This window comes from Rhincodon typus, chromosome 9, assembly GCF_021869965.1.
Source record: "Rhincodon typus isolate 14 chromosome 9, sRhiTyp1.1, whole genome shotgun sequence".
In the NCBI taxonomy this organism is placed as follows: Eukaryota; Metazoa; Chordata; class Chondrichthyes; order Orectolobiformes; family Rhincodontidae; genus Rhincodon; species Rhincodon typus.
This window is the reverse complement of record NC_063340.1, coordinates 84,379,711-84,394,125: the sequence shown is the minus strand read 5'-3', so window position 1 is coordinate 84,394,125 and position 14,415 is coordinate 84,379,711. Positions and strand designations below refer to the sequence as shown.

At 39.8% G+C, this 14,415-nt stretch overlaps 1 protein-coding gene across 1 annotated transcript in view; it reads left to right on the top strand.

The window, feature by feature from the left end:
• Window positions 1-14,415, top strand: part of LOC109923022 (nuclear receptor-binding protein-like) — a 30,742-nt gene that overhangs the window by 14,894 nt on the left and 1,433 nt on the right. The window contains exons 2-5 of the mRNA XM_048601382.1: window positions 9,824-9,946; window positions 10,468-10,569; window positions 10,996-11,085; window positions 13,995-14,035. Of these exons, the coding sequence (XP_048457339.1) occupies window positions 9,824-9,946; window positions 10,468-10,569; window positions 10,996-11,085; window positions 13,995-14,035 (356 nt within the window). The remainder of the gene's footprint in view (window positions 1-9,823; window positions 9,947-10,467; window positions 10,570-10,995; window positions 11,086-13,994; window positions 14,036-14,415) is intronic.

Sequence of the window (14,415 nt, the reverse complement as noted above, 5' to 3'; positions counted from 1 at the left end):
GTGGGATGCTCTGAGGGTCAGTGTGGACTTGTTGGGCCAAAGGGCCTGTTTCCACACTGTAGGCATTCCATGAACTGTGATCTGTGATCTATGATCTTCCGGGGTGGAGAGTAATGAGTGCTTGATTTCTTGTACAAAGGGCAATAGTTAAATAGCAAATCCATTAGAAAGGCACCAAAATGAAATGTACAGTGGAATGGGAAATCAACTGGAGGCTAACATATGAAACCACTAAGAGTGGGATGTAGAATTGGTTTTGATGGAGGTGAGAAATAATGAGAAAAATATTGCTTGTGGGAGTGGTTTATAGGTCACCTAGTGTAGGACAGAGCATGCAAGAAATTTTGTGTTTCTATGATTCTAATAAAGCACAGCAATAATCATGTGTGACTTTAATCTATGCATAAACTGGCAAAATCAGCTTGACTGTTACAGCTTGGATGATGAGTTTATAGAATGTTTTTTGAGAGAAGGCAACACATTCTGGAGTCCATCAGAGATCAGGTTGTTTTATTCTTGTATTATGTCGTGTGTCGGAATTGATGACACTTGAGTTAATGCACCCCTTGGTAGCAGTGATCTTAACATTTGAATATTTCATTGAGTTTGAAAGGAAGATGATCTGATCTAAAGGCATTTTTAAAGCTGAATAAAAGCAACTATAATCGGCATTAAAGATGAGCTAGCCGAAGTAAACTGGAATGCTAAGCTAGGGCATAAATCAGTAGAGGCTCAATGGCAACGTTTGAGGGGATATATCAGAATACTCAGTGAGTACGTTCCTGCCGTAAAGAAAAGATCTACAAGGAGAGTCCCCCATTTGTGGTTAAGTAAAGGTAGGGACATCAAAGTTGAGGAAAAAGCACTTAATTGAGCAGAGATATGTCAGTGGTCAGATGATTGGACAGGATATCAAGAATGGCAGAGAATGACTCGATGGTTAATCAGGAGTAAAACCTTAGAGAATGAGTGGAAGCTAGCTAGAACTGTAAGAACAGTTGAATTTATGTAATTACTTTGAAAGGACTTTTTAAAAAGGAACAGTAAGGTAAAATGAGTGATACTCCAAGGAGTGAATGCTGAGTTAATACATGATAGGAAATGACAAGTGAACTAGATGAATATTTTGTTTATGTCTTTACTATAGAGAATATTAAACCATTCCAGTAATAGCTATAAATCCATGATTGATAGGAGAGAAGCATTGAGATTACAATCAAATGGGAAAGTGTACTGAGCAATGTGATGGTGCTGTGGACTGATAAGTCTGAGTCCAGCTGGATTTCCTCTTAGAGTCTTAAGAGTAGCCAATGAGATCGTAAATGCATAGACTTAATTTTCCAAAAATGCCTACATTTTGTAAAAATTCTGTCAGATTGGATGACAAATTTATATTCTGTCTGCAAGAAGGATGGGAGAAAGGCAGGAAACTGTAGGCTACTTACTTGGCTTGATGTCTGTTGTGGGGAAGATGTAAGGATCAATCTTTTAAAGAGGTGATAGAAGGCTGCTTAGAAACTCAAGTTAACCAGAAAATGTCAATATGGTTTTGTGAGATGGAAATTATGTTTAACAAATTTATTACATTTCTTTGAAGGAATAATGTGCTGTGGATAGAGGAGAGAAGGTAGGTGTGCTGTACCTGATTTTCTAGAAGGCATTTGGTGAGGTGTCACATCAAAGGTGGTTGAAACATAAAAGCTCACTGTATAGGGTAACTTTAGCAGGATGGAAGATTAGTTGGCACAGAAGGGACAGTAGGAAGTATCTGGCAGTAGGGGAATTGAGGGTTATGCGGAAAGGGCATGAAAGTGGATGTGAGGAGTCTGATCATCCATGATCCTATTGAATGCCACAGCAGGCTTGAGGGGCTGAACAGCCTTCTCCTGTTCCTGTTTCTTGTAGTCTTTACGGTCTTAAAGCAGCTTTCATAAATGGGTCTTCGTCTGATTGGCAGGATGTGACAAGTAGAGCTCTGTAGGCATCAATGCTGCTACCTCAACATTTCACAATTTATGACCAGGATTTAAATAAAAGGAACAAAGACATGGTAACTAAAGCAAAGAGGTAAGAAAGTATGTGTAAAGAAGACAGGTTACAGATGACGACACATTGGCTGAGCGAGTAGCCAAAGTATCTGGCAGGTGGTATATAATGTGGGAAAATGTGAAGTTGTTTATGTCTGACTCCACTGGAGACATACATTAAGACATCAGCAAAATATTTGTTTAGAAGAGTGAAGGGTGATTTTATTGACCTGAATGGTCTTGACAAGATTGACATTAAAAAGTGATGTTTCCTCTTCCTCCAGAACTGCAGAACGCTGTTTAAAAGGGGGTTACCCTTTTAGGACAGAGTTGAAAATGTTTGGAGTTGTGACTGCTTTGGAATTCTGCCATAGAATGCATTGGAATTGGGGTTGTTGATTATTTTTGAGTCACATATTCTTGTTTGGTAAGGGAATCAATGGTTAGCAGAATAGATGAAATATGGAATTAGAAGCAAAAATGGGAAGACAGCAGCCTAGCGGTATTATTGCTAGACTATGAATCTAGGGGCCCCAGTAATGTTCTGGTGGCCTGGCTTGAATTTGAATTCAATAAAAAAAGAAATAATAATCTGGAATTAAGAGTCTAGTGATGACCATGAAACCATTGTCAATTGTTGGAAAAACCCATCTGGTGCTATAATATCCTTTTGGGGAAGGAAATTGTTGTGTTTACCTAGGCTGGCCCACATGTGATGCCAGATCCGCAGCAATGTGGTCGACTCTTAACTGCCATCTGAAATGACCTAGCAAGTCTTTACCAATAAAGATGTAGATTCCCAATATTTTTCCCTAACACTTTTTTTTGTCTTCTGGTCTGCCACCCCAAACAAAATTGCATTTGATTGCTCATTGTGAATGTGAAAGTATCCAATCACTCAATTACTTAGTTTGCGCATCTACCATGTGGGGGAAAAAAATAACTTGCTTTTATGTTACAATGTAAAATATTTGCAAATTTTCATGACAGTTCATACATTGCTTGGAAGCGTGACCGCTGTCAAGAAGGCAGTGTTGTTTTCACAGAGCAAACATACCACAAACTGCAATTAAAAAAATTATGATCAGTTACTGTAATTTGGTTTTGGGAAGAATATTGGTGGATACTGGAGTTCTATGTTAGTGATGTGAAACCTCTTAATCTCTTAATTTTCCTGTGATTTGACTAACCTGGTTTGGAGACTGTGCCGTTTTCTTTTGTAGCCATTTGCTATTTAAATGTGGAAGTATTGTTTTTCTTTGTGGATTCAGGGAGTATGAGACAGGCACATGGGGAAAAAAGAGCCATTCAGTCCCATTTTCCTGTAAAAACCTTGTAGCCTGCATGTTTATTTTGTTCTAATGCCTGTCCAGATACACTTTTGAAATTGATTATCATGTTTCCAACATCCTGGTAGGCAACAAATTCTAAATCATTACCACTCAAATGTGTGAATAACGTTTAACTTCTCACTTCTGCCTGACTGTTACCCAAAGCCTGAAATCTGTGCACCCACATTCTTGTATCATCGGATAATGGGGGCAGCTGTTTTTTCAGTTAAACCTGTCATACCCTTATATAATTCAAGGTGATGTATCAAGTCACCGCTTGGTGATCTTGTCTCCAACCCCAGCTGCTCCAGCGTTTCCTTGTTAAAATCCCTCTTTCCTTGTATGGTAAAATCCCTAAACACCCATCCATTCCTATGCACTCTATACTGGCAGAGATATTCACTGATATCTTCAACCTCGCCCTCCTACAAGCCAAAATCCTCACCTGCTTCAAGAACACCACCATCATCCCAGTACCTAAGAAAGCACTTTCAACGTGTCTTAATGACTACCGCCCGGTGCCTCTGACTTCAATAATCATGAAATGCTTTGAGAGGCTGGTTATGGCCCACACCAGCTCTAGTCTCCCAGTTTGCCTTGGTCCCCTGCAATTTGTCTACTGACTTAACAGGTCCATAGTGGATGCCATTTCCCTAGCTCTGCACTAATCCCTGGAACATCTGGACAAAAGCAGACTCCTGCTCATCGACTACAGCTCCACCTTCAACACCATTATCCTCTCCAGACTGATCTCAAACCTCTGAAACCTAGGTCTCTGCTCCGTCCTCTGGTCTATAGCTCACAATCAGTGAAGACAGCCAACTGCACTTCCTCCGCGATAACACTCAACACTGGAGCCCCCCAAGGATGCGTTCTCAGCCTCCTACTGTACTCCTTGTACACCCATGACTGTGTAGCCCAATACTAAACAAACACCACATACAAGTTTGCTGACCCACCATGGTAGGATGGATATCAAACAATGATGAGTCAGAATACAGAAAGGAGATACACGATTTGGTGATGTGGTGAAATGATAACCCCTCTCTCGTTGGTTGCAAAACTAAAGAATTGGACATGCACCACCTCCCCCCACCCACCCCAAAAAATAATCTGCACCAAAGACATGGAGGTTGAGAGCGTCAAGTTCCGAGGAGTGATGATAACTGACAACCTGTCCTCGACTTGCCACTTGGCTGCAACGGTCAAGAAGGCACAACAGTGCCACCGCTTCGTCCATAAGGATCCTCACTAACTTTTACAGATGCACCAGAGAGTACTGTCCGAATACATAAGAGCGTGGTACGACCACTGCTTTGTCCAGGACCATAAGAAACTACAGAAGGTTGTGTGTACAGCCCAGACCGTCACGGAAACCAACCTCCTATCCGTGGACTCTATTTAGACCCCTCGTTGCCATGGAAATGCTGCCAACATCATCAAAGACCCATCCCACCCCGATTTATGCTTTCCTACAACCTCTTCTGACAGGCATAAGATACAGAAACTTGAACACGTACCAGCAGGCTCAAAAACAGCTTCTTCCCTACCATTATTAGACTGAATGGACTCTCTAACTTCAAATAATGTTGATCTTGTTAATGTTGTTCTTGCATCATTCACTTTCTGTGCAGTGTAACCTGTATGTCTCATTCTTTGCAAGTTTTTTTCACCCTATAATCTGTATGTCCTTGCTTACTATGGTCTGCCTGTACTGCTCACAAACAAAGCTAATCACTGTACTTGGGTACATGGGACAATAAATCTCAATCAATCAATCAATCACTTAAAACCCTTGCTTCCTTCATTTCTGAAGTGTTGTGACCAGAGCTCACTGTAGAATTATCGTTGTGGTTCACCTGGGGCTTTTTAAAGGTTCAGTATGAATTCCTGCTTTTGTATTCCTAGATCCTTTTTTGGAAAGCCCAAGATCCCACTCACTTTGCTTACTCTTTGTCCTGTCACATTCAATAAAAGTTGTTGAACAGAGAGACCTCAGTGTGCAAGTACATAGTTCGTTGAAAGTGGCATTACAGGAAGAAGGCATTTGGCACACTTGCCTTCGTTGGTCGGAGCATTTAATATAGGGTTTTGGGCATCGTGTTATTGCTGTACAAGACGTTGGTAAGGCAACATTTAGAGTACTGCATATAACTCTGGTTGCCCTGCTAGAACAAGATTTACAAGGATGTTACTGAGACCGGACGATTTGAGTTATAAGGAGAGGCTGGATTGTAGGCTGTCTGATCGGAGTCTGAGGGGTGGCCTTACAGAGGTTTATAAAATCATGAGGCACATAGATAAGGTAAATAGCCATGGTCTTTATCCCCAAGGTACGGAAGTCAAAAACTAGAGGGCATAGGTTTATGGTGAAAGGAGAAAGATTTGAAAGGGACCTGAAGGACAACCTTTTCATATGAAGGGTGGTGCGCTCATGGAATGAAGTGGAAGAGGAGAGTACATTTACAATATTTAAAAGACATTTGGACAAGAACATGGATAGTGCTGTATGACTGTGACTCTATGACTGTAAGATTCATACACATGAATCCCCAGATCAATATGACCTCATTGACGAACTTTTTAGAGCTGTCCTTTGGTCTTTATTACCTTACCCCCCCCACCCCGCACCACTCTCTACCACCTATCTGTCTAGTTACAATCGATTCACAGCATCCTTATTGGTTGTCACTCCTCCAAGTTGGTTATCATCTGAAATTCTGTTCTGTATACCAATAACCAAGGGATGTAATTTTATATGTAAATAAATATAAAGAAGAATATATATGTGTGTCCGAGAAGAGACCCTTCTGAAATACCAGTGTCTTCCAGTCTGAAAAAAAGCCATTTACCAGACCGTGCTGTTTACTATCTTTAAGTCATTTTTTTCTACCCAAACTAACGTTTGATCTATTTCACGAACTTTAATTTTGTTAGCCAACTCTTGTGGTATTTGGTCAAGTCCGAACTACCTTATGCAAATCTCTTCTTGCTTAATTTACAGAAACCTTTAGACAGAATAGTTTATGGGGAATCTTCTCCAGTATTGAGCTGAAGGTGTTGCTAACAGTATCTAGGACTTGACTGAAGGCTTTGGGGCAGGTCTGTAGAATCAGCGTTGGAAATGAGGAGTGATCCTCTAAAGAGACTTCATGCTGAAGGCAAAAATTTTAAATTGTGTTGGAGAAGAGCAAGGAATGGGTTATAGGTCAGCAAAAGGTGATGAAGCAGCAGGACTTAAGATGTGAGTAGCAGAATTTTAGCTGAGCTGATTTTACACAGATAGACAATGAGAGGCTGGGCATGAGAACATTGAAATAATCAACTGGAGGTGATGAAGGTTTGGTTAAAGGTTTGAGGGCTGAGGAAGGAGCAAATACAGGGAGTTTCACAAAGATGGAAGTTGGCAGTTCTGCTGAAGATAATTGGTTCCAGGCTAGTTTTGTGCCTTTTTTCTGGGGAAGAATCTTCTGATTATAAGGGGAATTTTCTACAATTTAGAAATTTAAGGCGTCATCTGATTAATGTTTTCAAGATGTTAATAGGAAAGGAAGGATGGTAAACTATTTCCATTGATTGAGGAATTCTAGAACTCGGGGACATAGTCTGAGAGTTAGGGCCAGACCATTCAGGAGAAATGTTAGGAAGCACGTCTACACACAATAGGTGGTTGATATTTGGAACTCTCTTCCAAAAAGGCAGCGGATGCTGGATCAGATGTTTATTTTAAATCTGAAATAATTATTTTGTTAAGCAAAGGTACTAAGGGTAATGGGCCAAAGGCAGGAATCATAGACTTTGGCCACAGATCAGCCATAATCTCATTGAATGGCAGAACAAGCTTGAGGGGTTGAACTGCCTACTCCTGTTCTTGAGTGCAACAAAGGTTTACCAGATGGATTCTTGAGGTGTCATCACTGGATCAGTTAGAATTACATCTGATGGAGTTTGGAAAACGAGGGCTATCTCCTAGAAATCTATGAACATCTAATGGGACTAGATAGGGTAAACACAAGAGGGTGTTCCTGATGACGAGGGAGTCCAAAACCAGGGGTCACAGTCTAAGGATATGGGATAGAGCACTGAGGACTGAGATGAGAAATTTCTCCACCCAAGGAATTAGATTTTTTTATTATGGTTAAAGGGATCAAAGAGTATGGGGGCAAAAGCGGCAACAGGACATTGAGCTGGTTCATCAGCCGTGATCATATTGAATGGCAGAGCAGGCTTCAAGGACTGATTAGCCGCCTCTTTTTCCTATTTTCTATGTTTCTATGTTAATGTACAGTTCAGCTTGAGACCATGGCTGGGGAGGGCTGTGGAGACACTATCAAGGGAACAGAATTTTGTGGTGGCAAAAAATGCAGCTGATCCAAAACTCTAACATCCAGACAACCGGATTAATTTTTATCTAATTCAATGTATATCAACTTTATTTTAAAAGAACTGTTTTCGGTAAGAATGTTTAATTTTTGAAATTCAATTATTTTTTGCTCTGTGCTAACAGGATAAACTTATTGATGGAAAGTGATGCTTTTAATCAATGCCCACTGGCTAAGCACTTGGTCATAAAAGGTTGATTTCAATTTAACTACATAGTGTAATATCACAGTAATTTGTGCAGACCTTGTAAGCCTAAAACTTTCCCCAAAGGAACTTTTGCATAGTTCTCTGAAGTTGCTATAATGAAATTCAGTGGAGATAATTTTGTCCTGTTATTATTGTAACCATCTATTTTTGACATAATTGACTGTACACCCATGCACTAATATTGTCTGTGGACTCTGCAGCAATATTTGAAAATGCAAGTCACAGGAGGCATGTGAGGTTAATTGCAAGTTGGGAAAAAGCATTGCTACATGAAGATTCTTCTTCATTAATGGCTTCTTACACAAATAATGAAGCGCATAATTTGTTTGCTATTAAATATGCATGCACCCATAAGATTATCACTGCACAAAGAATTGTCATTGCATTTCTGATTGACCTTGGGTTAGAGGCTTTGTTTTACCAGTTTATACTGCAATAATGGAAGTTAGGTCATTCTTATATCATAAATAATTTCTGTTAAAGGTAGTTAATTACCCTTAAACCTGTTGGTTAAACTTGATTCCCCTCTGACATCACTTGTCTCTCCTCTTCCCCTCTTTTATACTGTCTTGCTGCCTGTAGCTGCTCTTTTGTTTTCTGTTCCAAATCCTGAGATTAACTTATTTGAGTGTTTCAGGAATATAGAATCAGAGAATCCCTACAGTGTGGAAGCAGGCCATTTGGCCCATTGAGACTACACCAACCCTCCAAAGAGCATCCCACCCAGATCCAACTCCCTACCCTATCCCTGTAGCCCTGCATTTCTCATGGATAGTCCACTTAGTCAGCGCATCTGTAGACACTATGGCCAATCCACCTAAATTGCACATCTTTGGACTGTGGGAGGAAACCAGGAACACCTGAAGGAATCCCACACAGACATGGGGAGAATGTGCAAATGCCACCCACAGTCGCCCAAGGGTGGAATCAAACTCAAGTCACTGGCATTATAAGGCAACAATGCTGACCCCCACTGAGCCACTATGCTGCCCTTCTCTTCAAGACCCTTCACTTCAATACCCATCTTCCTGGTGGTGTGAATTACAAAACACCTGTATTCAGGTAGAAATGGTGATCAGCTATCTTAGAAACTGTTTCTCAGCTTGGAAGTAAATGGACAATTTTGTGCACAACGGCTTACAACCTGACATTCTTGGCATTTTATTCGGGTTCCTTAGACTGTCAGTCTAGCTCCTGTCAGAATCTCCAAGTGTGAACACTTTACACCACTTGCCCAGCACACTGGATCCCCTTTAATCTGTGGCAATTAAGCTAACATGCTTGCTTAAGAACAGGTCATTTTACCTTGACACCAAGTAACCATCGTTTAAAGCTCATTACAACAATGCAAGAGAAAAGTTCACTGATATATTTTGGAGATTTTTGAAGAAATTAACAGTATATTGAGGAAACTTTTTTTTCAACCAATGATCACCATTGGTGCATTTCTTTTCTGCCAGATCCTGAGATTATTTCTTTGCTCAGAAAAGAAATGAAAATATTCAACAAAAATTGAGAACTCATTCTTCTATATCTGTGTTGAAAAAATTCAAAGGAAAAATATGCCCTATGCTGCTACTCCTTGAAATTTCACAGAGATGTTTGTGTACCGAGGATTAGGTTAAACTGTACTGAACTATCTAGGCAAATTAGGCACTCATTTTTGAAGCCTCATCTGAAGGGCATTAAAAAGTTACGCAGGACCCTCAAAACTGATGTGTCGAGATTCTGCATTCGAGTCTTAATTTGGGTTGAAACTCTTAGCTGCATCTGAGTTCAGAGTTTCACTAATTGATTCAAGTGTAATACCGAACTTATAAAGCTTTGCAAAACAAATTACATTGATTTTAATTTAATATCCTTTTTTAATTGTAGGTGAATCAACGCAATGTTCCTGGGATTGACAGCGCATACCTGGCAATGGACACAGAGGAGGGAGTGGAAGTTGTGTGGAATGAAGTCCAGTTTTCGGAAAGAAAAAATTTTAAACTGCAAGAGGTAAAGATAAAACTCAAAAATATTATAGTGATTATTCCTGCCTTTGTTAACTCTAATACATTCAGTCCTCATTATCCACTGATATGCTACTCGTGGATCCTCATACTCAAGAAGTTGGTCACAGACGACATCTCTCTGTCTCTCTCTTTCCTATTACCTACTATGGTTTACCTTGGTCAATCGATTTATGTGGTCCTTCACAGTATGGAGGAGTGATATCTGCATTTATTGTTGTCCGGTTTATTGTTATCCACGGGAAGTCAGTGTCCTAAACCTTGTGGGTAATGAGGATGGTGTGATGGCAGTTTTTGAAGTTAAGTATGGTGATAAGATGATTGCAAGAATTTTTAATTCTTTAAAAAATTTTAGTCTCCAGGCATTGAATGATTTTTAAATGGGATGCCCAAGCAGTTTCAACTAGACCTTTCCTTTCCACTCTCCTTTTCAATTCTGGAAAATGTGGTAAAGGTAAAAAGAATCAAATTCATCACCATTCTGATGAGTGTGCTTTTGTTCCATAGGATAAGGTTAAGGCTGTCTTTGACAATCTCATCCAGCTGGAGCACCTGAACATTGTGAAATTTCACAAGTATTGGGCAGATGTGAAAGAAAATAAAGCTAGGGTAAGCTCTCTTGATGCTCATTAGTGTTCCTGTTACTTTACCTAACAATTGCTTTCCAGTATCTACTATGAAATTTTAAAATTGTTAAATGATCTTGTGACTGAACAATCTTTGTCTGAATTCATTTTTGTCCTTGGTGTGCAAATATTTTCTGTGATAAAGAAACGTTTAACACTTTCAAACATGATACATTATGGTTCATGTTTAAAAAAAAATTTAAGAATCTAATAGAAAAGTACTCAGACCATGAAATATTAAGGAAAATTTAAGCCAGCTTAATTTGCATATATTGCAGAGAAAAGAGTTTTATTGTCTCAGATTTGGAGGACAAAAGCTAAATGATGGGAATTAAGTTTTGTTCGCACATTTGCTAAATATATTTGGAGTCGCTGAAAGGGTTATTCATGTATGTTTATGTTCCTGCAGGTTATATTTATAACAGAATACATGTCATCAGGAAGCTTAAAACAGTTTTTGAAGAAAACCAAGAAAAACCACAAAACTATGAATGAAAAGGTTGGTTGCAGATTAGTTTACAAACATTTGGGGTGGCTTGGCAGTATTTTTGCTACTTTGCAGGGCATATTCATGAGCTACTTTTGGAAGATTCGGTGGTGCTTTTGGCCATCTGGACAACGTGCAGAGTTGATGTCTGAAGGTACTCTTATTTGAGGTGTACATGTGCTTAATTACTCCCAAAATGTGGCTAAACGCAACTTAGTACGAGATGGAAAGTATGCACCTCTCCACCTTCCACTCTGTTCATATGCTGGTATTCATTTGGGTGCACTTTGAAGGTACTATTAGTATCTTAGCCAGGTCATTTTGTGCAAAGTTTGCCTTTCCAAGGTGGACACACCAGGAAATAAGATATAGGAATGGAGAAGGAAAGCACTCCAAATAATTTTGATTTGCTGGTATATTGGATATTTGAATTTCCAGCAGACCATGGCTTAAGTTGTTTCCAAAGTGAGAATCCAATTTATGTGGACATATCATTTCTTTGACAGAAGACCTGTCTAGCTGAAATAGAGAAGGTCGCAACTCCAGTGGTTTTGGATAGAAGTAAGTGCAATGGTGTATCAAGCTAGTTTGAGGTTGGAACTCTGTTCAGTAGCGTTGTTGTAGAGGGGGCATGAACCCAAAACCTCAATCAGATGTAGAAGGACCACAAAAAAGCCATAGCTTTGAGTTTATTGGAGAGTATTGCCTGCATTCATTATGAAACGTGAAGTATGTTTCAATTTCAAGCAAACTTGTAGATACAGAAAGTAGTGAAGTGAAGATGGAGAATTGGGATGTTTCACTCCTAGTAGACTTAGCATAATGAGCAGGTGTCTTTGACCCCAATATGTTTTTTCTCTGTGAATTTCTGGCTGTTTTCTTTTATTGATTTACGTAGGCATTGCTGGCCAGGCCAGTATGTATTGCCCATCCCTAATTACCCAGTTGAGGGTCAACCACGTTGCTGTCAGTCTGGAGTCACATGTAGGCCAGACTGGGTAAGGATGGCAGATTTCCTTCCTTAAAGAACATTAGTGAACCAGTTGACAATTAGCAACGGTTTCATGGTCATCATTAGACTCTTAATCCCAGATTTTTGTTGAATTCAAATTCTATCATTTGCCATAGCAGAATTTGAAACCAGGTACCCAGAACATTAGCCGTGTCTCTGGATTAATAGCCTAGTGATAATACCACTAGGCCATGGCCCCAGTAGCTGTGTATGTGTCATTAAGGCTGGGTTTTGGTCCTAGTATGTATGGAATATTCACAATAAAATAATCTCTCTTCAAAATTATTATCCTGTCTACTGTCTGCATTGTGAAGTTAGCTTTTAGAGTCATATGGCATGGAAACAGACCCTTCAGTCCAACTAATCCACGCTGAACATGTTCCTGAACCATACTAGACCTGCTTGCCTGCGTCTGGCCCATATCCCTCTAAACCTTTCCTATTCACATACTTATCCAAATGTCTTTTAAATGTTGGGACTGTACCTGCATCCACCACTTCCTCTGGCAGTTCGTTCCACATACAAACCATTCTGTGTTTTTAAGAAAAAAAAGGTGCTGCTCATGTTCTTTTTAAAGTTTTCTCCTCTAACCTTAAAAGTTTGCCCCCTAGTTTTGAACTCTGACACCTTAGGGAACAGACCCCCACTATTCACCTTATCTGTGTCCCTCATGATTTTATAAACCTCTACAAGGTCACCCCTCAACTTCATATGCTCAAGTGAAAGAAGTCCCAGCCTATCTTTATAACTAGAATCTTCCATTCCTAGCAACATCCTGGTAAATCGTTTCTGAACCCTCTCCAATTTAATAATGTCCTTCCTGTACCAGGGCAACCAGAACTGTACACAGTACTCCAGAAGAAGCCTCACTAACATCCACAACATGACGTCCTATAGTCAAAGGTCTGAGCAGTGAAGGCAAGCATGCTAAACACCCTCTTAACCACCCTGTTTACATGTGATACAAATTTCAAAGAACTATGTACCTGAACACCTAGGTTTCTCAGTTCTACAACACACTTTCCAGGGCCCTGCCATTAATTGGATAAATCCTGGCCTTGTTTGTTTTCCCAAAATGCAATACCTCGCATTTATCCAAATTAAACTCCATCTGCCACTCCTCAGCCCATTGACCCAATTGGTCAATATCTCCTTGTAATCTTAGATAACCTTCTTCACTATCCACAATACCACCAATTTTGGAGTCATCTGCAGACTTACTAACCATGCCTCCTAAATTCTCATCCAAATCATTTATATAAATGACAGACAAAAGTGGACCCAGTACCAGTCCTGTGGAGCACTGCTGATCACAGGCCTCGAGTCCAAATAGAGTTCCTAATAATCAAAGGAACAACCATCGTGACAGTAAACTATTCAAGAATTTCTATCTTATTCACATTAGTAGTGATCTCTGCTGAAGCAATGTGAAATAAAAATGGAAAGTGCTGGCCAAACTCAACAAGTCTGTCAATATCTGAAGGGACAAACAAAGTTAACATTGAGTCCAATTAAACTCTTTTGGGAAAAGAACTGAGATAGGGTGAGGTTAAGCTCATAATCAGGTGCAAGACAACCTTCAGCCACACAAGTTAGAGGAATATGGATGCTAACTAAGGTACAATACTGCACCCCTCTAATGGAAAGGAAAGACCCACAGTTCTTGCTGATTGAGTGACCAAATTCTTCAAAAATAATTGTCAATGAAATCAGCATTGCAGTGCACGAGTAAACATGAGTGTCAGCAGCCTGCATCTGGAGCTACCTTCCAATAATTTAGCTGAGTTAAAATGAATTATTAATTCCATGATGTAGGAGTGCAGTGACTGTAAATATAAACCATATTCTTTAAACAGTTATATTCGCATGTGGAATATAGTATGAAAAATATTTCTTCATTTCTATTTAGGCTTGGAAGAGATGGTGCACACAGATTTTGTCTGCCTTGAGGTAGGTATTCAGGGACCTGAAATGGATCTTTCTGGTGTTACTTTTTTTCTTTCTTCACCTGGTCTTTCAGTTTCTGAAGGCATTGTTACTTGCTTGCCTATGGTTCCACTGATGTTTGCAATCCTTCATTGTTACATTCCATTTATCTTTGTGGAATTTATCAGTATTGTATTCACATGTACGTCATAACCATGGATAACAAGGCGTAGAGCTGGATGAATGCAGCAGGCCGAGCAGGAAAGCTGACTTTTCAGGTCTAGACCCTTCAGAAATGGGGCAGGGGGTTCTGAAATAAATAGGGAGAGCGGGGGAGGTGGATAAAAGATGGATAAAGGAGAAGATAGGTGGAGAGGAGACAGACAGGTCAAAGAGGCGGGGAT